Below are 25,134 nucleotides of genomic sequence, written 5' to 3'. Positions count from 1 at the left end.
ACAGCGTCATTAACTTAATTCAAAACTAGAAGAAAATGCGTATTCTGACCAGCTGTACGCTCTCGTTTTACTTCCGCTTAGTTCATGTCCTATACAGTCTGTTAATGTACAAATGTTAGCTGTCTATTACTGAACCTTACAGACACAAACCACACTGATGGCATAAAGTCATAAAGTTAAAGTTAAAACACTCACCGAAGCCCTAGGCTAAAATCCGATCATCATGCTAGCCGACAGCCAAAGTTGTGTTGGGGCGCTCGCTCCTTTTGCTTGACGCACGCTCCCGATCTAGAATCGATTGCTCTTCCTTGGGTTCCCGGATGTTGCAGTTGAATTATTTGCGGTTGAATTATTTGCAGTTGAATATTTTAACGTTGAAAAATATTCAGATACATGATTTCAATGCATAAATATTCAGTGCTAGAAATTCAATCACCTTTTTCTTTCAAAATCCGATGACACAGATTTACTTCCATACAACGGTTTCAATATTTGTGCAAGAAGAACAAGTTTTTGTGTACCACTTTGTCCATACACCATTAGTTACTAAAATTACTCTGAAAGCAAGCATTGCCTTAATCCTAAACTTCTTCAATGTATGTGGGGCAGTAATGAGTCCGTGTCATAGGATTGTGATGCTAGATTGTCAATTTATGTAGATGTCCTCATAGACTGTGCTACTAACTATTTTCCACTTGTATAACTGTGCTGCAATGTAATCAATATGTGAAATTTGAGTGCATTTAAGTAAGCACCGGCAGAAAGGAAAAAACTTCAGTATACAGATGCATGAATGTGCTCAGGGCTGAGAATCTGACCATGACAGATTAAGTACAACACAAAAAACTATTATCACCAAGAGTATTTTCAGTGAAAACCCCCCAGAAACAATCAATCCTTTTAGTGTTAAAATGTGGGCTGCTCAGATCATTTGGAAATGCACCACATACTTGGAGCGCAGGCTGCAAATGTGCCCTTAAACTATAGCCTCAGTACCACAATTTTTCAACAGAGTTTTTCTTCTCTGGCACAGTGTGCTAATGGCGGTCTGGACCAGTGGACTGATAAAGCTGTCATATGGCCTCTCTCGCTGCTTTTTTATTTCTCTAACACAAGTCTCTTCATTGCTACTAAACACAATGCCCTCACCTGCTAATCTCCTTTTTATTCTGTCATGAATCTTTCATTCTATCACACACACACACACACACACACACTTAGGCTCCAAATGCTATGCTTTGCTTGCTCTCTGCACGGGGAAGCCTTCATTGATGTCCTGAGGGGCTGTCACAAGAGTAATGTCTGTTCAAGTGCAGTGCAGTAGGAGGTTTCCTTGGAGACAAAGACCATCTAGTAAATATGAGGCGCAAGGCTTATTTCCTTGGGGGTGGGGGGTATTTTTGGTCAGAGAAGAGTAATGGCCAAGAGTGTAATTATTACTAGAGGGCTCCTTTTCCACATCCACAACCTGTTCCTCTCCTCACACTCTACAGAATGTATCTCTCTTTAAGTTCTCTGCTAATGGGAAGCTTTGTTATGTTTTTAGGTGGCAGCTTCCTCTCTGTCTTCTGGTCGGTCCATATTGAATATGGATACCGCAGCTATTTGATTGAGGGAAATATAGATAGCACTATAGATAACAGCTTAATTGCTGCTCATAAATTACTTAATTTTCTTTTAATCTTTGGATTGCAGTCAAACCAGTGTTTCTGTGAAGGAAGAAAGGAACAGGAAGACATATTTTTCACTACACCCTCCAGCTCTGCTTTGCAACTGACAGGGAGGTCTTTGATGCTGTGATGAAAATTGACAGCTGTAAAGCCCGAGGCAGGTCATGGTCTAGGTGAAGTGAAACTCATGGTCGATGGGGGGCTGAGCTCCATCGAAATGTGCAAGAAAATGGCTATGCCCCCCAGGAGCTTCTGCAGCTGTATAAAGGAACCTCTCTGAAATCAAAAAGGAAAATGTTGAACATAGGTTTATAGAGGTTCATGTTATAAGCCGTAGCCCTAAAATAAGAAACACGTGAATGAAGATTGTTTGAGTTTAATTTGGGTATATACAAACTGTTTCAAAAGTGTAAGAGGTAACCAGATGCTTTAATTGATTTCATAACCAAATTACATACATTTAGAGATCAGCGATACACTAGGACTAGGTTTACATATTTACCATTTTTACTATTTAAAGTAAAAATAAAATGAATGAAATTTCGAACCATCGACCATTGGTGGTTGGTGGTTGACGAAGTCACGATACTTTTTCCGCCTAAATTCGCACGCATCTAACAGACAGGCAAAGTACGGCCCCGTAAGCGGATATTAACGTGTCATGATGACGTCATCCACGAACCCAGAATGCTCGCTCGCAGCGGTGGTTCTTTTGCACCAACTACGGAGCGCGCCGACTATTTTACGCTTCGGCGAGTTTGAATGTGGCTTCCTTAGTTTAGCTCAGCTGTCTCGGTTTAGCTGGCTGAAGCCACGGTGCTTCACAGAAACATGAAGACCCGTTTAACAGACTGTCGGCCAGCAGAGATCCACGCAGACCTTTCTGCTCTGTTCTCTGGCGACGGCAGGCAGCTTTTCCTCGGTGGATGAGACGGTCCGTTACAAACGCGTCTAACATAATACACTCATTGCAGGTTCTGAAGCCAAGAAAATAATGTATTGCAACGATTGTAGGACGTTAAGGGGTCTCTTATGTTGGGATGAGCAATTTCACAGTGGAAACAATAAAGGACCATGAAGTTTCCGGTGGCCATGTCAAAAGCATTGCAAGTAAACAGACAAAGACAACAAAGTGTTGCGTTTAGATCCCTGGTCCTCATGAAGTTGTTACACCTTTTGCCAATTTGTTAAATTGCCTTGCAAATAAATGCTTTGCTATTTGTTGGAATCCAAATCCTTTCATGTAATGATTTTTTCACATGTCATTTATACTAGCTCACACAAAGACTTCAACCATTTGTTGGCCTGGCTCCTCCATCACATTTTACAATTTACGAGTCAAAAAGTTTTCCGACCCCTGCTATAGACCTGTCCTATGAGGGAGATCTAATGGACAACCAAGTACTGCAAGCTAGACTATTATGCAGTTGTAGACACAACACAGGGGGTCCCCGGGCCTTAGAAGGGAAGAAAATGAGTTTAATATGGCTATGAAATGTGACTAAAACTAATTACATTTAATCGAGTTTTCGTCGACGCATTTTTCGTCTAAAGACTAAGACTAAATCAAAAATAGCTGCCAAAATTAACACTGGTTCCCAGGCCAGTGCAGAGATATAATCTCTCCACCTAGTCCTGGGTCTTCCCGGGGGCCTCTTCCCAGCTGCCCGTGCCTGGAACACCTCCCTAGGGAGGCGCCCTGGATGCATCCTCACCAGATGCCCAAACCACCTCAACTGGCTCCTTTCGACGCAAAGTAGCAGCGGCTCTACTCCGAGCTCTTCACGAATGGCTGAGCTTCTCACCCTATCTCTAAGGGAGACGCCAGCCACTCTCCTGAGGAAACCCATTTTGGCCGCTTGTACCCGTGACCTAGTTCTTTCGGTCATGACCCATCCTTCATGACCATAGGTGAGGGTAGGAACGAAGATTGACCGGTAGATCGAGAGCTTTGCCTTCCGGCTCAGCTCTCTTTTCGTCACAACGGTGCGGTAAAGCGAGTGCAATACCGCCCCCGCTGCTCCGATTCTCCGGCCAAACTCACACTCCATCTTCCCATCACTCGTGAACAAGACCCCGAGGTACTTGAACTCCTTCACTTGGGGTAAGGACACATTCCCTACCTGGAGTAGGCAATCCATCGGTTTCCTACTGAGAACCATGGCTTCAGAGTTAGAGGTGCTAATCCTCATTCCGACCGCTTCACACTCGACTACGAAACGCTCCAGTGAGAGTTTGAGGTCACAGTGTGAGGAGGTCACAACCGAGGGAATCCTGGAATTAGGAGGCAGGCAAGCGAGACCTCATCTGACATCAGGCCTCAGCTACACATGTTCCACCATCCCTCTCCAACAGTCAATGTCCTCCACCTTTATAGCGCCGTCAATCAATGTGCACAGGTGACACCCTTTATGACAATCCACCCGATGATGTCACTGCTGACTCATCCCCTGCACAAACACTAGGCCTCACTGCCTGCCCCCTCTAGCCTCCAGCACACCTGCAGAGCATGGCAAGCATTCAACCACATACCATCATGGGGACAAAGGTGAGTTGTCACCCACTTTGTCACACATCCCCCCCCCTTACAATGTCACTCCTCAGAGTCACGAGACAAGAAGTCAGCGACGACATTCTGGGGTCCCGGTCTGTACTGGATCTGAAAACGATAAGGCTGGAGAGACAAGTACCATCTGGTAATTCGGGCATTAGTGTCTTTCCTTTTGTGAATCCATTGCAATGCACGATGGTCCGACTCAAGAACAAACTCTTTGCCAATGAGGTAGTACCTCAACGTGTCCAATGCCCATTTAATGGCAAGTGCTTCCTTTTCCACTGTTGAGTACCTCATTTCCCTGGGGAAGAGCTTCCGGCTGATGTACTGCACGGGCAACTGGTTTCCGTCCTTCTCTTGCAATAACACGGCACTGAGACCTACTCCAGAAGCATCTGTCTGAACAGTAAAGGGAAGAGTGTAATCTGGGCACTGCAAAACCGGTTCTTTACACACACAGTCTTTCAAGTCCTTGAAAGCATTCTTAGTTTCTTGATTCCATTTAACCTTTATTGGGCTAGATTTGCGAGTCATGTCAGTGAGTACTGCAGATCGTGACGAAAAGTTTCGGATGAGTCTGCGATACCAACCTACTAACCCCAAGAACGATCGCAGCCTCCTCTTGGTGTTGGGCGGTTGAGAAGCCGCAATCGCCTCAACCTTTCCTACCTGAGGACGGATGGCCCCCCCTCCAATCACCTAACCAAGGTACTGGACCTCCGGCTTAGCAATGTGACACTTCTTGGCATTGATGACCAAACCAGCTCCGTGGATGCGTCTGCAGACATCGGCAAGATGTTGTACATGTTCCTCCCATGTCCGGCTGAAGATAACAATATCATCAATGTAAGCTGCTGCACAGTCCTCGGCTCCTCTCAGTACTTCATCAACCAATCTTTGGAATGTTGCTGGTGCGCTATGTAAACCGAAGGGCATCATTCTGAATCTGAACAGGCCGCTGGGAACCCTGAATGTTGTCAAGTCCTTTGATGATTCCGATAAGGGCACTTGCCAGTACCCTTTACACAGGTCAAGTGTGGTTAGGAAATTAGCATTCCCCAACCGCTCAATCAGTTCATCAACCCTTGGCATTGGATAGGAATCAAAGGCAGACACAGCATTTAACTTTGAGAAGTTAACACAGAATCTCAGCTTCAAATCATCTTTCTTTGGCACCAAAACCACCGGGCTACACCACTCACTCCGTGAAGGCTCGATGATTCCTGTAGCCAGCATCTCCTCCACTTCCTGCTTTAATCCTGGGACCAATCTGGCTGGAATGCGGCAGGTGGTGTCCCTGATTGGGCGCTGCGCTGGTGAATGCAGATGAATGTGATGCTCGATGAGATTTGTACAACCTGGCTTTAGACTAAAGAGATCTTTATGCATGAAGGCCTGTAGTTTCCTGCGTTTTCCTGGCTCCAGATGACTCAGATCTGGAAACACTGGAGTCCCTGTTGACGTGGGAAAATACTGCTCCTGAAGTTCTTCCTCATCCACAACTGTGCGTGCCCACATGATTAACGACTGCTCCGATTGGTCTACCCACTCTTTTAGAAGGTTCACATGAAAGACTTGATTCTTTTTCCGACGATCTGGTAAAAAGAGTTCATACGTGACAGGGCCAGTTTTTTTTGTAATCTTGTATGGCCCCTGCCACTTAGCCAGGAGGCCACTGTCTGATGTTGGTAGCAATAACAGAACTTTCTGGCCCTCCTGGAAAATTCTTCTCTTAGATGCCTTATCATAACATAACATAACTTCTGACGCTACTGTGCGTCCGCCAGATGACCATTGGCAAGCTCCTGATATTGGTTCAGTTTGTCTCTCATTTTCAGGACATACGAGAGCTCACTGCACTGCTGTTGTGGCATAGGACCCTCCCAAGCATCCTTCAAGACATCCATAGGACCCCTCACTGGATGTCCATATAGCAGCTGGAAAGGTGAAAACCCTGTAGAGGCTTGTGGAACCTCTCTGTATGCAAACAGCACGAATGGCAGCCATCGGTCGCAATCTGACCCGGAGTCATTCACAAACTTCTTCAGCATAGATTTGAGGGTCTTGTTGAAGCGCTCCACTAGACCATCCGTTTGTGGATGGTAGGGACTGGTCTTTACCCCCTGAATTCCCAGCATGCTGTACACTTCTTTTAGCAGGCTTGAGGTGAAGTTGGTGCCTTGGTCTGTGATTATCTCCTTGGGGATTCCCACTCTGGAAAACAGCTGAATGAGGCAGTTGACAATCTGGCGAGCCTTGATCTTCTTCAAGGGGAAGGCTTCAGGGTATCTTGTAGCATAATCGCAAACCACCAGTATGTACCTGTGGCCTACTCTACTCCTTTCGAGTGGGCCTACCACGTCCATGGCAATGCGGGAAAAGGGTGCATCTATGATGGGCATGCTAATGAGGGGAGCTCTAATGAGGGGAGCTCTATCTCCATTCCTGCCTGGAGCAGTTAATTGACACTGTGGACAAGACCGGCACCATTTTATGGCGTCTGCATACTGCTGGGGCCAATAGAACCGAGTAACCATTCTCCAAAATGTTTTAGCCTGTCCCAAGTGTCCTGCCCATGGGATAGAGTGGCTCAGGTTAAGGATAGTGGGTCTTAAACTCTGTGGAATGACTAACTGATCACCAATCTGGCTACGGCGATACAACTTGTCTCCCTTGACCACAAATGCTTCCTTCCCTCCACCCATCACCTGGGTTGACTCAGGCACACATTTAGCAAACAACGTGACAAGTGTGGAGTCTTCTCTCTGTAGCTTAGCAATGTCACTAGGAATCGGAAAAAAGTTTAATTCTACCGGCTTTGTCACCTGTTCAGCAACTTTTGTTCCCCTTACCCTGTCTCGTCTCCTCTCTCTCTTGCTTTTCCTTTTCTTACAGTGGCTAGTGTGCTCGCCCCCAGGGAGTCCCGCGTTTGCAAATGGCAGCTCTTCCCACTCTGCTGAACTAATTTGTTCTTGCTTGGTTTTCAACCTAGTAACAGCTAGCAAATTTTCGCTAGTGCAGCTTGCTCTAGCCTCATACGATTGCTTGGCTATCATTTCCGCCAGAATAGGTAAATCAGAGCCTAACACAACCTGATAGGGCAGGTGCTTAAAAACTCCTACTGGAAGCAAGTAGTGTTGCCCTTCAATTTGGATAGCTACCTCAGCTATGGGGTAACGTACATTGTCACCATGAATACAGAAAACATCAACTGTCCCTCTACAAAAAAATGACATCCCTCGGAAGGCTGTCCTGTCTGACGAGGGTGCGATTACTTCCGGAATCTAAGAGGGCTACACAGGGCTTCTGCCAGTTCTGCTGCTTCTTTGGAGGACTTCGGGTTTCGTTCTTTAATCCAGGTACAAAGTTCTGGATTCAGGATTTTGAGAAACTGCTCCATGATGATAGTGTCTCCAATTTGTTCCTTTGTCTTTCCTTCCGGCGCCATCCACTTACTGAACAAATCCTTGAGGCGGACCTGCAGCTCTTTAGGAGTTTCCCCTTCTCCTGGCACAGTGGCACGGAACCTCACTCGATAGGTCTCTGCACTGATTTCAAATTTCTGCAACACAGCACCCTTCACTTTTGCATAGTCCATGGTGTCATCAATGTCCATAGCTACATATGCATACCGTGCTTTACCGGTTAGCAATGAAGCTAGGTGAAGAGCCCACTCATCCTGAGGCCACTGACAGGCATGAGCAATTCTTTCAAACGTGATTATTTAATGTTCTATGTCCTCACCTTCTTCGTAGGGCTGCATTTTCGGGGCTTTTCCAGCCCGGAACTCTCACTGAACTGGCGTGCGTTCCTCCAGCAGCCAAATGTTGCTCAGCCCCCGGCCTATCCTGGATCTGAGGTGGATCCGCGGTTAGTCCTATGAAGTGGGAAGGTGTGGCTGCGGCCCCTTCTTGTAGGTACTGACGAGCCTGACGGTCCTGGGTTACTTCTTGCTGGAGCTGTACAAATTGATGCTGAATTCGCTTCCATCTCTCCTCCTGTCGCTTATGCTCATGTTCGGTCCTGCTATCGCGGTCAGCCTGCTGTTGCATCAGGGATTTCATAAGTCTTGACAGCTCAGTTATACTTTCTCGCTCATGGGGTTGCCCACCTGCTGTCCCTTGTTGGATTCCGTCATCTTGGTCCTCCTTCTGGCCAACACTTGGCCTCACTGCCTGCCCCCTCTAGCCTCCAGCACACCTGCAGAGCATGGCAAGCATTCAACCACATACCATCATGGGGACAAAGGTGAGTTGTCACCCACTTTGTCACACACAGACGGAAGATGCCATCAGGACCACATCATCTGCAAAAAGCAGCGATGAGATCCGCAGCCCCCCGAACTGTAGACCTTCCTCCCCCCGACTATGCCTCGATATCCTGTCCATGAAGATCACAAACAAGATTGGTGAAAAGGCGCAGCTCTGGCGAAGGCCAACCCCCACTGGAAACGCCTTTGACTTACTGCCGAGCACCCGAACACAGCTCTCGCTTTGGGCGTACAAGGATTGGATGGCCCCAAGCAAGGACCCCCTCACCCCGTACTCCCGCAGCACCTCCCACAGTTTCTCTCGGGGGACCCGGCCATACGCCTTCTCCAAGTCCACAAAACACATGTAGACTGGATCTTCAAAAGTCTTCAAAAAAACAGATCATGTTAAATTGAAGAATACACATTTCCTCTATTGTGAAAAAAACACCAGACCATTTGATCTGGAAAGATAACAATGATGATAACATTTTCTGTGTGACTGCTCCGTTTTATTTGTTTTCTTGCCCTAGAGTTTGATCAATTGAAGTCAAGGAAGAATTGGCTTGATCTTCATTAAAAGCAAGCAACTCCAATATCAAGAAAACCGTAAACAATTTTACTGTGAATTAACTGCAGTCGACGCTAGTAACTTACTGTTTTATTTACAGTGCCCTACCATAATATACGCTATGTTGCCGTATATTGGATTACAGTTTGTTACCATAGGATTACTGTTTTTTTTTGTTATAAATACCAGAATGTTACCATTTTTCTCATAACCGTATACTTTTGCATTTAATTCCCAACAAATTAAAGAAAGACAACCAAACTCATTTCGGTCATAGTGGTTGGAGTTTATTAGATGCCTTTAAGACAAAAATGTTAGACATTTGTAACCAAGAACAAAAAAAATGTATACGCATGTATACAATAATAAAATGAATGATAAAATCATAAAAAAATCATAAAATTATTAGGAACAAGGTAAACTAACTGCCGCAATACGCTATGGAACACTTTCAATTAACCGCAGCAAACGGCTGGCGTCCTTAATCCAGTGGCTACTGTAAAACAAACCAAACCGGGGTCGTCGTGGCGCAGGGGTTAGAGAAGGTATGCTGGGAAGCACAAGGTTGGTGGTTCGATTCCAGGCTGCCCCATGTTCCATGTCGAAGTGTCCCTGAGCAAGACACCTAACCCCTAATTGCTCCCTGGGCAAAAATGTGAAAAGCCACGGGTTTAAAGTGTAATGTAAGTCGCTTTGGATAAAAGCGTCTGCTAAATGACCTGTAATGTAATGTAATGTAAAATAAAATAAAATATTTAGAAACACTGTCATTGGTAAAATATTAAAATAACAAAGATGAGGAAGACAACAGGATGTAAGGAAAGAGAATGTTAATCATGCTAGGCAAATAACACTTACCAACGTTACTTGGAGAGACGAGGCAATGAGAAACTCCTCCGACGTTGAACTGCACAGGTGTTCTGGATGAACTCAGGAGCAGTCGGTCACGATTGACACTTAAATGACTTTTAGGCAATGAACACTTTGAATAATCTTCCATACATTAACCTACAACAGATGTAGATGGATTGTGATTCACTGCACTTGTATGTGTATTTCCACCACTTCATAAAATATATTGTTGGGAGCGGCTAGGGGGTCGTATTCGGTTACTAGCAAATGAGTAACTAACTTATGGACATTAATAGAATTATTAATAATCACTAAGATACTTCTTCAGAATAAATAAATATTGGGGCACCACCCTGAGCTAACAGGGACCAATAACCAATACTATAAATCAAGTATATGTTGGAAGGATTTAAGCTTGAGCACTGGCAATGTGTGTCAACTGTCACCACCATATAAATGCACAAGTAAACACAGGAAAACGGTTCTTTAAAGTATAACAGGGTTTATTAACTCACAGAAACACTGATCAAGATCACCTATAACTGCAATCAACAATCCCCATAACACTTTATAAACATTTTAAACCTACTCACTAAACAAACAATCAAAACCAGATTGTGTGTGTGTATGTGTGTGGGGGGGTGTGGGCGTGTGTGTGTGGGTGTGAGCGTGAAGGGGATGCGAGAGAGAGAGAGGGGGAGAGACGAGGGGGGTGCAGGGAAGGAGCGACGGTGGGGTTGCGCGCAACAATAAGCGGAGTGCCGATTATCACACTAGGGGCGAGCGAGAGCAGTGGGGCGGAAGTGAGACCGTTAAATCAAACCACCGAGGAAGACGGGAATGTTAGGCAGACGATAATTGCACTGCTATGGCACCGCTATCTGTTGCTAGGGAATACGGCTTGGACGTGGGGGGTAAACGCGAGGAGATTATGACCCACGACCAGCGGAACGTAGATCAGCGATGTGAATCAGTATGGTTGGACTTATGTGTATGCAGTTACGGAAACAAACGATGTGGTTCGCGATACAGAATAAAATCACAGGAAAACGAATCTCGCGGCGGAGACCCGGGAAAAGCGATCTAAGATCGAAAAGAAAATAAGAGAACTATTCTGACCATGAAATAGCATTCAACAGCGTAATACAGTTACGCTTTCAATCCCTTGGAGCAAAGCGTATCACAGTCTCAGATCAACAGGGAATATTACGACATTTGCCGGTACACATTCAAACATAAAGGTAGCGGATTCGTTGATCCTGACTATATCGTACCACGTTATGACTGAACAAATCAAATAACATCAAGTTTATATAAACACGCTATATTAATCTGCCCAGAAAACCAGTCTCTTACTGTTTGATGGGCGTTGCTCATCAGCTTCCAGCTGACTGAGGAAAGTTGAGCTCCGCGTAGGGAAACTCAGTGGACAAAGGCGATTTGGGCCGTGGGGAACTTCTCGTTCGGAACAGAGGCGGCGCGGGGGGTCAGAGAGCAGCTGTCTCTCTAGTCCTCGGGGGTGAAACGGGAATAAAATCAAGAGGCGGACAAGAAAACGAGGATGAAGTGGCGAGAGTCTTGAGTTCGTCCAGCGAGATTAAGACTGAAACTTGGGAATTGGAGGGAAAGAAAAGAAACAAAACAATGTTGTGGTGTCTTGATCCAGCACTAACGGGAAGTCAGGCGAAAGAGATCGATTCTTTGCCGCAATCTCTTTTTGTAAAGTTAAGGTCCATAAATAAATGTCACTGTCCTTTGCCAATGGGAGCTCTCTGTGTTCTTTCGTACATCCTCTTTTTATGGCCAAGGGGGTCTGGGGACCCCTATATGTTTGTGTTTTTCCTGTCCTCAGTGAAGAACAACGTGGTGAGGTTTATTAGCAGGGTGGAGAGCCCAACAATATGTAACATGCAGTTGAATTACGGTAGTCTGCTATCTGCGTAAATTGACAGCTTTAACTGTTTAATCATGACATTGGCCGTTAATTTACAAGCAAGGGATGGGAAGGGAAGGGAAATTTAACTGTATGTTACAGTTATTATGACATACTGTAAGATACCGTTAGAAATGCACCGCAAATTTACGGCAATTTGTTACAATTTGCCCGTCCGACCACCTGCCCTCTTGACCCCATTCCATCACATCTTCTATCGCACCTGACCATCTTCCTTTCCTCACCTGTCTCATCAACAATGCTCTGTTATCTGGCTGTTTTCCCAATTCTCTGAAGGAGGCAAGAGTTAACCCTCTCCTGAAGAAACCTACCCTCAACCCTTCTGAAGAAAACAACTACAGACCGGTCTCTCTTCTTCCCTTTTTGTCCAAAACTCTTGAACGTGCGATCTTTAACCAACTTTCCTCTTATCTCCACCATAACAACCTCCTTGACCCCCACCAGTCAGGCATCAAGGCAGGCCATTCCATAGAGACTGCTCTCTTTGCTGTCTCAGAACAACTCCACACTGCTAGAGCTGCCTCTCTTTCCTCTGTCCTTATCCTTCTGGACCTCTCTGCTGCATTTGACACAGTCAACCACCAGATCCTTATTTCCTCCCTTCAGGAACTTGTTGTCTCAGGCTCTGCTCTCTCCCTTCGTCCTACCTCGACGGCCGCACCTACCGGGTAACCTGGCGAGGATCTGTGTTGAAACCTTGTCCTCTTACTACTGGAGTTCTTCAGGGTTCCGTCCTGGGTCCCCTCCTCTTCTCTCTCTACACCAACTCTCTTGGCGCTGTCATTCGCTCGCATGGCTTCTCTTACCACAGCTATGCCGATGACACCCTACTAATTCTCTCCTTCTACCGATTGGTTACCGGTGGTTGCCCGCATCCAGTTCAAAACATTGGTGCTCACGTACCATGTTGTGGATGGATCGGGTCCAGCTTACATCCAGGACATGGTCAAACCCTACATCCCGACCCGCACACTCCGCTCTGCATCTGCAAAACTGCTCGTCCCTCCCTCACTGAGAGCAAAACACTTGACTAGATCACGACTCTTTGCTGTCCTTGCTCCGAAATGGTACAGAGAAACAAGCTCTCTGAAGACACCAGGACCGCAGAGAGCCTTCACATCTTCCGCAGCAAACTAAAGACACACCTCTTCAGACTCTACCTCGACTAAAAGACTTAGAAATTGTAGCACTTAAATTGTACTTGTAACGCCACTCATCTATAGCAAGTTGTAAGTTGGCTTATTTGATGAAATTGCACTTTCTTGTTTCTTGTTCTTCTGAGTTTGTACCCCTATGGTTGAATGCACTTATTGTAAGTCACTTTGGATAAAAGTGTCAGCTAAATATTAGTAATGTAATGTTACAGTGTGGAGAGAAAAGTGTGTTTGTTGTCGAAATGACAGCTCATCCAGTTTTGGTACCCTTGCATCAATTGTACACTCTTTTCCTTCGAGCATGAGCCATCTGTTTGGATAACGTTTTTTCTGTCATTTTGGATTGAGTTACAGCGCCCAATCAACTTGACGGTTTCCTGCACTGAATTAACCAATTCAGGAGCACCGTTGAAAACTAACAGTTTCATTAGGTTATAGAGAACTTAAGTCCCACAGTCATCCACAAACACACCGCTCCTGCACTGAGCTCAGCCTGTTTAAACATTTGGAACTGCTATTTTAGCATTAATTAACGAATTAAATGATTTAGCAGCATCAAAGGCAAACAAAGTATTGGTGAGATTAGCTGCCATTGTTATGAAGCTAATTGAGGTCGCCAACAAAAAGAAAGGAAAAGGGGTTTTCCCCATTTCACTCTCTTTTTGTTTGTGACAACAAACACAGCAGAATTTAGAAATCCCATGTAATCAAATTTGTCGTGACAGTTTCTTTTGTTTCTCTTTGCATGTATTGACATATATTTCTGTGCACTTTTCCTAAACTGGCTTGTTTTGAAATCACATTTCCAGATCTTAATAATGTGCGTTTCAGGCTGCTTCACAACTTCTGCTCTGGCAGTTAAAAAGGCTTAATACGGAATTGCAATATAAACCAATGAGAATGAAATACAATGACACACATCCCATGTCTCTAACAATGTTTATTCCAGGTATGAATAAAGCAGTATCGGTATGAACCGCAGCTTCTTTACCTCGAAGAGCAATGCAGGGCAGCCTTGCAGTGTGTGCCTCATTTGAGCCACGATGGATGCTGGGTCATTCTCTAATGCAGAAGTGAAACAGAGAAATTGTAGCAGCCACATCAGTTCATTTCTTTGCTCTCCTGGGTGGCTGCTCACTCCTTCCCTATTCTATTTGATTAATGGCATAGTCTCTCTGGTGGCTGCTGTAATAAAGTCAAATGAGGTCTCGAATGACTGAGGCTTTGTAGAATCAGCAGTGGGTAATTGAGGAGGTGGATGTCTCAGGTGTGTGTGTGTCTGTTCTCTGTCCTTGAAATAGTGTTTCACTTTTCCCTTTGGCAGAGTTAGTGAAGTCAGTAATTGTGTTAGAGAGGCCTCGCTTCACTGCACAGCGTTGATGTTTAGATGGTTGTGCTTGTGTTCAGTTTTAAAGGTTACAGAGCCGGTACATGCCTCCTTCCAGAATCGATCAAAGTTTTTTCAGTTTGTCTCCTGAATAAAACAGCGGCAGAGGAGTGATTATTGAAACGTTTAATTTCACAGTATCTTCTTTACCAGTGATGTTCCTTTGTCACGGGGACATGTTTGGCTTCCCCCACTGAAAAAGGGGTTTTCCGATTAATCCTACTTGAAGACTGGTAATCCTCAGTATCTCCTTTCACCAGACAACACTACTTTAGTAGGTTGATACAGTACTTTGGTTTCTATGAAATTAGCGGCGATAGCATAAATGCTATTTTGATGGGTGGCGGGTGAAGCAAAGCACTACATTTCTACTGGCTCGCTGCATTTCACCGACTGGGGAAAACAATTCTTGAATGTGTCAGGTCATCACAACCTAACTGACTGTTTATTGTTCTACATTTTCAGTATTTTCACACATTCATCACACTGAAGACATTTATAAACTGGTATCTGTGTCTTCTCTTGGTGGATTATTTCCGATAGACAATCAGGGCATTTCCTTAAACCTTTAACTTATCCTTACACAACATTATTAACAACTAATACTAGTGTAGCTGCTGGTCCTCTGTGCTGTGGCTGTACAGCTTGAACTTGCATGTGGGAGGCAAAAGTAATGTCTCTCAAAGTGTCTCTGTTTCCACCTGTGTCCAATCACCTGCACCTTCCCAGTGTATTAAGCCATGTGTATCTTTTGTCCTTTGTTGCGTCATTGAATGTCTGAAGGTCTTCATGAATGTATTGCCTGGTCCCGGTCTGCGTCTGCATCTGCGTTTGCATCTGCGTTTTGCCCTTTTGAATTTTGAAGTCCTCCCTCTGCCTACCTGTTCGTGACACTTTAAGGTATGATTGAGTTTGATTTTCGTTGAACCACCATTCAGAAGGTAGAACAAACACTGTTTGAAACCAGGGGTCAGTTTCAAGTAAGAGGTTTACCAAACTCTGAGTCAAACCCTAAACTTTTGCTTTACTTGCTTAGAGTTGCTTTACCCTGAGATGGGAAACTCTGAGAGTAGGCGTAACTCTCTGAGTAGATTGACTCAAAGTTGAGCGTGCGCACCACCACGGTATGAAGGCAGCATGAATCGAGCCATGATACTGGGAGTTACCATGGCAACAACTACAAACAATCTGTCGGGGTACTTTACCCCATTGAGCTGCAAATATTAATGCAAGCGTAATTACGAGTATGAACCCGTAATTAGAAAGAAAAGACAGAGAAACGGCGTACGAGAAAATTGCTGCTCAGGTCCACGCAAAGGTTCCAACATAGTGTTGTCAATTAATATTTAATTTACACACTAATCATAATCCATACATTTACTAATTCCGAGTGGGAAAATTACATTTTTTTCACTCTGTTAGAATGCACTACATACAGGCTTGAAATACACACACATGCTCATATTTACAAGAACTATCGCTGGTAAAAACTGGTACAATAGTATTGAACCTATAATGTGTTTAATTCAGGTGCATCCTGTGGAACTCCTCTTTAATGGCTCTCACTGGTTTGTGTCCAGGGAACAAAAAAGTTTAAAAGACGTTTCAGAGCGACGTACACTTTTCGTCTCTAAATGTGTTTACCACCCTGCGAAGTAATACCGCTTCTTCATCAACAGGATCGTCCAGAAAAGGACACTTAACGTAACAGATCTTATTTTGTTCGTATGTGGAAACTGCGCTAAAATACGCTTGATACGGAGTACTTTAATGAATGAGGAAATGAAAGTGCGCTGTGTGATTGGCTGGGCTGCCGTCAGAGGGAGGGAGTTTCAGTTAAAACTGAAGGAGATTTCTAATTTGTATATGTGTAGTTCAAAGAATAAAAAAGTACTGCCAGGCTATTTCTTCAGCTTTCCAGTATGATGGAGCAGTATATTCTGTGGCACCCTTAGGAAGTCTATTCTCTGTAACTGCAAGCAATATAAATCAAGTTTTTTTTTTTTTTTAAATGTTGCAAAAAATAACAACGTACAAATCTGATCTTATTCCATGATTCCTTCTGCATTTCCACATCATTTTAATTTGATTCGGTTTGCAAAGGAATTATGGTCCTAAATAGTATTTTTAAGGTGTATGGATTTAGGTTAATGTTTCAGTACAGTATTTCTATTTGTAATACTTAACCAATACTTAGCCTATAATTGCTTTTAATTTGCCTAAACAAACCATAAATAGTTAATAGTTTGCAACAACACATATTGTAATGTGTTGACTGAAAATGTGTCCATAACTTTCTACATTACATCGTATACAAAATGTATTGAAAGCACATGCGTTTTTTTTTTTGCTTTGTGCATTTGGACTGTAGCAACCTTGGACTGAAATTAAGCCAATCCGAAATGCCTCCCTACTCGGTAGCCTTTCAAACTAATAAGTAGTGACTGTGACACAAATCTGATTAATAATTGGCAAGTAACCAAATGATCGCAGTAAACGTCCCAGTCCTCCTGGGGAGACATTTAGTGCTCTTGGAGATGTGTGACACACAGACGTCAGCCAGATGAGGGAAAGGTGATACATTTTGAGTGGATTGAAGAGGTGGAATATTTGGGGGTTTTCCAATAGGTATTAAGTGAGAGCATATTTCTTTTCTAAAAAAAGTGTGTTATTGAGAATAACGTGAAATGTATGTTGTCACATTCCAATGAGCCAACCATAACACATAAAGTAGCAGTCGCAGGATGAAATGAAGATAAGATACATGAAAGTATTTGTTTGCAGGTATTTCAGGATGTATAGTAGTAAATTCTGTTTTTATTTGGTCAATCACCCAAGTATAGCAGCGATATTATTTTTAGGGAATAAGTTTCCTTTGTAGATTTGGAGCTCCGGTATAACAAGCTCATTAGATAAATTACTGTGAGGTCATCACATGGCCCTCTTTAGCAATATTAAACATTTTAGTTGAATTTTAAATATTTTCTACGAGTGTCAAAGGTGAGCTACATCAAACTTGCTTGGTTTAATCACAAACAGCAAACGTTTGAGAAAATAAAATGCTTTTTCTCCTTGCTGTGACCTTCCATGATTGCTTAAGAATTAACAAGTAAAAGGTGTGTGTTCTCTACTCCACAGAGGAATCCATGGGAAGAAATGCGGCACAGTCGTCCTATCCGCAGAAGAGTTGAGCAATTGTCGAGTAAGTAAGCCTTAATAGTCTCCCGTTAGAAGGCAAACATCTGTCAGAGACACCTGGTTAAACAGTCTTCTCACATTAAGTAGATTTAGCATGAGGGGCAATGCTTAGAGGGGCAAATAAGTGCAAGTGCACAGCTAAAGACAAAATAAACTGCTTGTTAAATGAAGTTTAATTATCTGTAATGAACATGTTAAGATTTGGGGTATTGCCCAATTCCATTGGCCTTTTGCAATGTATTCTGACATGTGTGTGTTCGTTCATCAATAGCCGATCCTGCCCAAAGGCCATAAACGCTTTTCGTGTGTTATTGTTGCAGTGAAAGATGTACAATGCAATTCTGCGCAACAAAATATCATCTTTTTCCATTATCCAATTTCATCATTGAAAATGTCAACAACTGTTTTGCCCTGCCTCAAATATCAATCACTTTTTTTTTGACATTCTGACTTCAAAAATCAAAAGGATCAGGTGGCAGATGAACGATGCATTATCCATCGGCGATGGCTAATCTTTGACCACTGAGCTCAGCTTTGTGATTTAACAAGCAATGGTACAAGTAATCCCAAAACAATCATTGTTATCAGTTTGGGAACCTGTAACAGTGTATTGCCTCTGAACAGCAACCGACATAAAAGCTGGGTGAAAAGCAGTGTCTGTCAGTGTGTTTACATGATGGTATAATTCGAATCTTTGCTTAGTCGGACTATGCTATCTTTCGGAGCAAGTGCTATTATCCCAATATACATGGCATTGAATAAATCGAATCATCGGCCGAAAGCATGTCATATCCGATACGATAGGTGGCGCTGTTTTCATTACAACTAGTTGTGATACAGCCATTTCCGCTTGACCGCTTCACCACTACCAACAACAACATACTATTTTTGCATGATGTTAATAGTACATGAGTACAGCGAATGGCGCTATTGGCTGATTTGATAACGGAGAGAAGACGCCGTCGGGATCTGGACGCAAAGTCCAGTTCCTTATCCGATTCACCGTTACATGCCACAATAGTCGAACTATCAACTATGATAGAACATCACAACTGATTATCAACACGTGTGGATGCAAGTACTGTAGGAGGTTTTGTGCCCATCTGATTCGATCAGTTTGGATGACTTGTGCAATCACTCGGCACAGTCAGCGTGGAAGAGAAGAGGGGCGCATAGGCCTTTACAGAGGTTCACCCAGGGAACAAATGCCTGTTCTTTAGAAAAAAAGCATTGTATGATAGTATTTATTCTTCAATGTGAGGGATCAGATACAAAGTATTTGGTATATGTGCGGAACTCCCTATCTTTGTGTCTATCCATCTATCGACTAATTTATCTACCTTTTTAATACCCATCACACTAATTTACACAGCCAGACACACACAGCTCCCTCTTACAGCATAACAGACAGGGCAGCTGTCCACTAATGAAACGGCCCAGGAACATGATGGGGTGAGTGCCGATCGTCCCATGAGCCAACCAAAGCTTTGAATGCTTCAATGCACGCAGATGAGGAGCGGATATTGAAAAGCAAGGGAGTGCAATTTGCTCTGTTGCACTAAGAGAGAAAGAATGTAAATGAGAAAGAAAAAATGGCACAATGAAAATGCGAGCGCAAACAAGCAGAAATAAGATGGACAGATGCAGAGATTTTAAGATTTGTAAAGGAGAGAAGTCTGATGGATTGAAACGGATACAGAGACAGTGGAGTGAATTAATAGAGAATTATTTCATGCCTAGCGGAAAGGCCTACTGTACCAACACAGATAAAACGAGAGGGAGGTTTGCAGGTAAGCCAGGTGGCCAGATTCACAACTCTAGAGGAATGCTGATCGCTGATCGATCCGTAACTGCTGCATGTGTAAAGAAACAAGTACATTTATAAAAATATTTTAGATTTTATTTCAAATGGTCATTTGTTATTGTGTTTATAGCTTGTCCCAAACTTACTTACTTTTGTATATGATTCCTAATGCATGATTTTCAACATTTTGCTATAATGCGTTCATACATAGCAGTATTTTTGGAAACTGTGATCTAGACTAGAATTCAAAGTTACGTTCTCTTGTCGTGCAAAATGCTTGTCTGCACAGCATATGTTTGTAATGATGGATCTGGTCGGGTCGATGAGGTTTACACACATTTAGCGTTCACAAAGTGACATTATTAATCATTTTTCTGTTCATGATGATGTGTGTGACTGGTTGCTATTTTTCTTTTTGCCGACATACTCTGCAGCAGGAATATTTAATACACTTGAATACACTTTATGGGTGTGCAGTTTGTGTTTATTTTCTTTTATGGAAATAGCTGTTGGACTAGTTTTAAATAATTTCAGGTTTTATTTAAATATTGCCGCAGTATTTAATTTACCGTAAATTCCGGACTATAAGCCGCTACTTTTTTCCCACGCTCTCACTTAGACAACGGTGCGGCTAATGTATCATTTTTTTTACGGGCTAACGCGCAAGAGTGAGACAGACAGGTGCAAGTCAGGGGCAACCAGTGGTGTAGTCTACGTGATACGCAGGTATACGCCGTATGCCCACTAGGAAAAGCGGGATGATACGTAACAACATCGTTGTGACAGAACGTTCTAACTTTCATTCATAAATTCACCCCGTCTGAAGGGGAAAATTCACCCCGTCTGAATGCGTCACGTCACGCTCATGCGTGACGTGACGCATGAGCGGTCTACCGCGGGAGATGACCAAAACTATAGCAATCCTCGCTTACTAACGGACGCATTCTTCTTTCTTACTTTCTATTGACCCTCCCCGTTGGCCACAGCGTCCTGGATTCAACCCTAGGGATACAAACTCAGAAGAGCAAGAAACAAGAAAGTGCAATTTCCTCAAATAAGCCAATTTACAATTTGCTATAGATAAGTGGCGTTACAAGTACAATTTAAGTGTTACTATTTGTTGGTCTTTTAGTTGTTACCTGTGTACATTGACCTGAGCATTCCATATCGGTGGGGTGATCAAAATAACAGATTTGGCGCGACCGTTGTCATTTCAGTTTTTAGCTCGGTGGCGATTGCCTAAAAACAGCTTGGAAACACATGAGCAGTTTTGGGAAATGCGAGCTTTCGCGATAGACTTAACATTAGGGCACCTTTTAGCTATTTACTTACAAATAATATCACGGACAAGCAAAAGCAATATGGTTTGCCAACAACACCCTTGAACAGTGCATTATTGACTATAAAGTAGAGCCTCTCGTACCTTATTGCTTAAATGTGCTTTTATATTTTTTAACTATTATTAAAGCTATGATCAATGACATTTTTGCGGTCTCGTGGAAACAAATCTTAAGTTAGATATTGCAGCAATCCTCCCATGTTGTGCAACCCCTGCCATCTATAAATGACAAGCTATGCAATTTTGCTCTAATTATTTCTCAGTTTAATGCCGAATGTAGAGTAGAAGAAAATCTTTCGGATCATTTTGCATTAACTGATCTCAGTTTGATTTTCGGAAAATCAAACCATACGGACAAGATACCGTGAAAGCTTCAGGAACCGAACTGGTAATTAGAAAATTATTGTTCTTGCATTTGAACAAAGTTCATGAGGTATATATATTCAAACATTTCTTTAATGCTATGTTAAGGCCCAACACTTTTACCATCAAAGTATTGGATCACATGAATTTGATTAACTCCCACTTGCAACACTTTTAACAATCCAGAAGCAACAAATCTGTTGGGGTGGCTACGGCTGTTTGCGAATACAACCTAGGAGGAAACCAGTAAATCCCCCCATCCTACAGAATAACTGACAGATGTAACTTGTAGAGTGGATAAGTAAAAAGTAATTGTTGCTATAGCAGAAGACAGTTAGTCTGTTAATTTTAGCTGGCACACAAACAATTCGTTCCAACCCCGAGAGGTTATCTTAAAAATAAAAAAAATTATTCATTTTTTTAAATTGTACAAATTTAACCGCTGGAATTTTTGGTCCACAGCTTGTGCCTTTTTTGGCCACAAACAACGAGTGGAGATGTTCCACGACAGGATGAGTGGCCTCTATATTTTTTAATCCTTTGATTGCACGTTACAGTATGTCCTCAAGAACACAAGTTTAGTAAACATAATTTTACACGACAGGTCAACAACGTCTGTTGGCCTCACTTCCTGTGCTTCTATTCACTGCCTTCTTTAATGCCTCAAAATGTCACTTGGCATAGTGAAATAAATCTTAAAGACAGTGTTCGCTGCATTTTCCACAGAACAAACAAACCGTTTTTTCTTTATGGTGAGAAGGGAAAAAGGAATAAATATCAAATGGAGAAAATGGAAAACCTGGAGCAGCTGGAGGTGGCGCAGAAGACACTGCTGAGGAGTGGGAAGCAGAAATTGCTGACACTTTATTCCACTCACGTATGCTGTTTGGCAATCCTCATTAAATGCTACAAGACAACATGAATCTCACATTTCAAATCCTTTGGCTTTAAATCAAGCAAGAAATGGGAGAAGCTCATCCAGGCAAGGAAAGAACTATTTGTAGAAAGACAGAAAAAAAGAGACAATACCATTTATCTTTTTTCCTCATTTAGCCCCCAAGAGACAACACTAACTCATGTCTATGAACTCTATCTTAATCAGGGCATCTATAACTCTCTCCTGTCAAAAACAATTCTTTACTACTCTTGTGTCTCTATCCAACCTCACCTCTCTTATAAATATTGATACTCTGATTCACTTCATATTAGCAAATGGCTGTTGCTCACAGACCTTTGACAGAGAGTGTTTCGTGCCACAGAACCTTAATAAGGCAGGACCAGATGCATATTTCATATCCTCAACACATGCCATTGCCATAAATGCTTTTATGTGCCTATTAACTCTGCAGGGATTTTGTTATGTGTCGTCCCTCAGAACGGAAATGTTGCCTCTTTGAATTTCAACCAGTGTTTGCTTTGTGAGCAACTTGATCAGCAAGCTCACTTTATTCCTATAGAGCAAACGTTCTTGGCTTTCTTCAGTAGTAGGTGTCAGCATCTACATTAAATCCCAGTGAACACATGCTGCCTTCTTGCTAAAGATTTCCGACGATCAGAATTTCAAAATATAATGTACACCACGGTGGGGCGCCATATATCAGTCAATATGGAAAAAAAACTCCATACTTTTTAGGTGCTGGGAGAAGACCTATTAACATATTTTATTTTTAATGTATGGGAGATGCAATCAAGAACACTAAATTGTCCGCTTGAACCCCACTTTCATGTTTAGAGGGACTACGCTATCAGTCCAGTTGAAGTTAGGTACTTGTTGAAAATAAACGCATCCAGAGAAGGTACAGAAATCTCAATTCTCTTTATATATTTGTCAATCATGACCGCAAACATTCCCCAGGAGTAAAGGAGTGTTTTTAAGAGAATGAAGCACGGTGCATTAGCAGGCTTTTTTCAAATGGCGCACACGTGGATTGCGTTTGTCCAGGAATAAGAGCAGGAATGCAGATAAAGTTGCTTGCGCTGCTGGAGTGGAGTGGATCATGAGTATGTCAGAGGGAAGTGTGTGCTGAGTGATGCCTGGCCTTGTGCGATAAAGATGCAGTGAGGACCTTCTAGTTCGATGCATGAAGGACTTTAAATGGGCATTCAACACTCCTGCTCTCACTCACTCAGTCTCTCACAACCTGGCACACACTCTTTTGCTGATTGGCCACGTGGCCCTCAGCCAGCACACTAGGTGCAAGCTGCAACATTAAAAAGCTATTAAGCTATCGTTAGTGGCACCATAGCTGCCCAGTGTACGGCCTCAAGCCCTGACCGTCTACCGTTATAGCATCTCTAATGAACTCGCTGTGTTTCAGAGATTAGCTAGTCCATACGCTTATGATAAGTCGCCCCTTCCCTGCACTCCTACCAAACAAGTAGAGCCCAAAACAGGAAGGGAGAATAGCAAAATAAATCGTACACGCCTCATCAGCAGCCAAGTAATTTTTAATTTTTATATGAATAAATTATATTTATAAGAATTAGGAATCACGAGAGAATGTTAAAGGGTAGGGTGACAAAACAGTAGGTAATGTTGAACCAGAGTTACGAGATGGGTCAAGTTAACCGAGCCAAGGACAGACAAAGGTCTCAATTTGTCTCTCGGACCAGGATACGGGGGTCATTTAAGACCACCAAACATTATAGCAAGTGTCTAGCTAGTCCACAGTAAGGCATGCGGGGGGATTTCAACAGATCCGAAAGTGAAAGAGAGGGCCCTGACAGGCCACAGGAGAGGATACGTTAGGGTCAAGTCAGACCGCAACATTATTTCAGGAGTGACGGTCAACTTTGACTGGAAAATGCAAGATTGTGTCAGCTTGTCGTTCTTTTCTTTTTTGAAAATGGTCATGTTAAACCGGGTCGTGTTAGACCAGGAATGAGAGAGGTCGTGTTAGTCCTGCTAGTGTTAGTGTTGGTCGTTGTGACGACCCCTGCTGTGGAGGCAGCAGCCTTCCAATGAGATTTGGTGATTGAAGGCACCTGGGCTGGGTGCCCTGAGATTAGAAAGCCCTGTGTTCATTCATTGATTCTGTCGCTCTCTCTTCTCTCCAGCAGACGTCCGGTGTGGTAGGGCAGCCGCCTGTTGAATCCGGTTTTCCTTTGGGTTAAATGCCCTGGACAACACACACCATTTACACTTTACCCTCATGCACATCCTACACTACTGATAATACTGACATTCACATCCCATCTGGAATGGTTGTGGTTTTTCGTTGTTTTGTGTGTTAAATAAAGAATGTTACACCTCGGAAACCAGTGTAACTCCAATCTTGTCATGGCCCAAAGAGCCAGGTCGTGACAGTCGTGTTGAATGTGGTCTGTTAGAGCGCCTCAAGGAGAACAGGGTCGCATTAGACCAGAGAATTGTGTGAGCCAGCCAGAGTGCATTGACATAATACCGTGACGGTCCACGGAACAATTTTACTGCGCAAAGTAGTTATAGCAATGAACTTTAAGAATATTTAGCATGAAATGAGATGCTACTATACCATGCAATTTGACAAATTAAATGTGAATAAAGCAAGTTACTATGTGAAAATGATACCACCACCAGTTAAATGTATGACTCACCAGACAAGGCTTTACTGCGCTTGATTTACTATACTTAAAGTCGGGTGAATGTAGGGGGGGATGGCAGAACAATGTCCCATTAGTTGCAAGGTCGGAGACGATAGAATGAAAAAGAATGGATTGAATTTTTAAAACACCTCTCCAGCACTGGCTTTAATCAGTATACATTACTTGACAAATATAGTTGCATGGTGGATTGATTTTGCAATTATTTACTACTGAGATTTTTTTTTTTAGCTATGATTAATATCCAAATACATATTTTACGTAGAAAATGAGGGCTAGCATAAATTCCGGACTATAAGCCGCTACTTTTTTCCCTGTCTGAAGGCAGGCACGTCACGCATGCGCGGTGTACCGCGAGAAATGACCAAAACTTTAGCGTTCCTTGCTTACTAACCGACGCATTCTCAAGTCCAAGGCTCTCAAGTGTTCCTATTCAACCTCCCTGTCGCCGGTAGCG

General features: G+C 43.1%; 1 protein-coding gene across 1 annotated transcript in view; it reads left to right on the top strand.

The window, feature by feature from the left end:
* cpne5b (copine Vb) overlaps positions 1 to 25,134 on the top strand; it is a 146,791-nt gene that overhangs the window by 63,240 nt on the left and 58,417 nt on the right. The window contains exon 8 of the mRNA XM_078092396.1: positions 17,530 to 17,593. Within this exon, the coding sequence (XP_077948522.1) occupies positions 17,530 to 17,593 (64 nt within the window). The remainder of the gene's footprint in view (positions 1 to 17,529; positions 17,594 to 25,134) is intronic.

This window comes from Gasterosteus aculeatus, chromosome 17 (genome assembly GCF_964276395.1).
Source record: "Gasterosteus aculeatus chromosome 17, fGasAcu3.hap1.1, whole genome shotgun sequence".
Classification (NCBI taxonomy): Eukaryota; Metazoa; Chordata; class Actinopteri; order Perciformes; family Gasterosteidae; genus Gasterosteus; species Gasterosteus aculeatus.
Note: the sequence above shows the minus strand (reverse complement) of the source record. Positions and strands in the feature narration are given on the sequence as shown.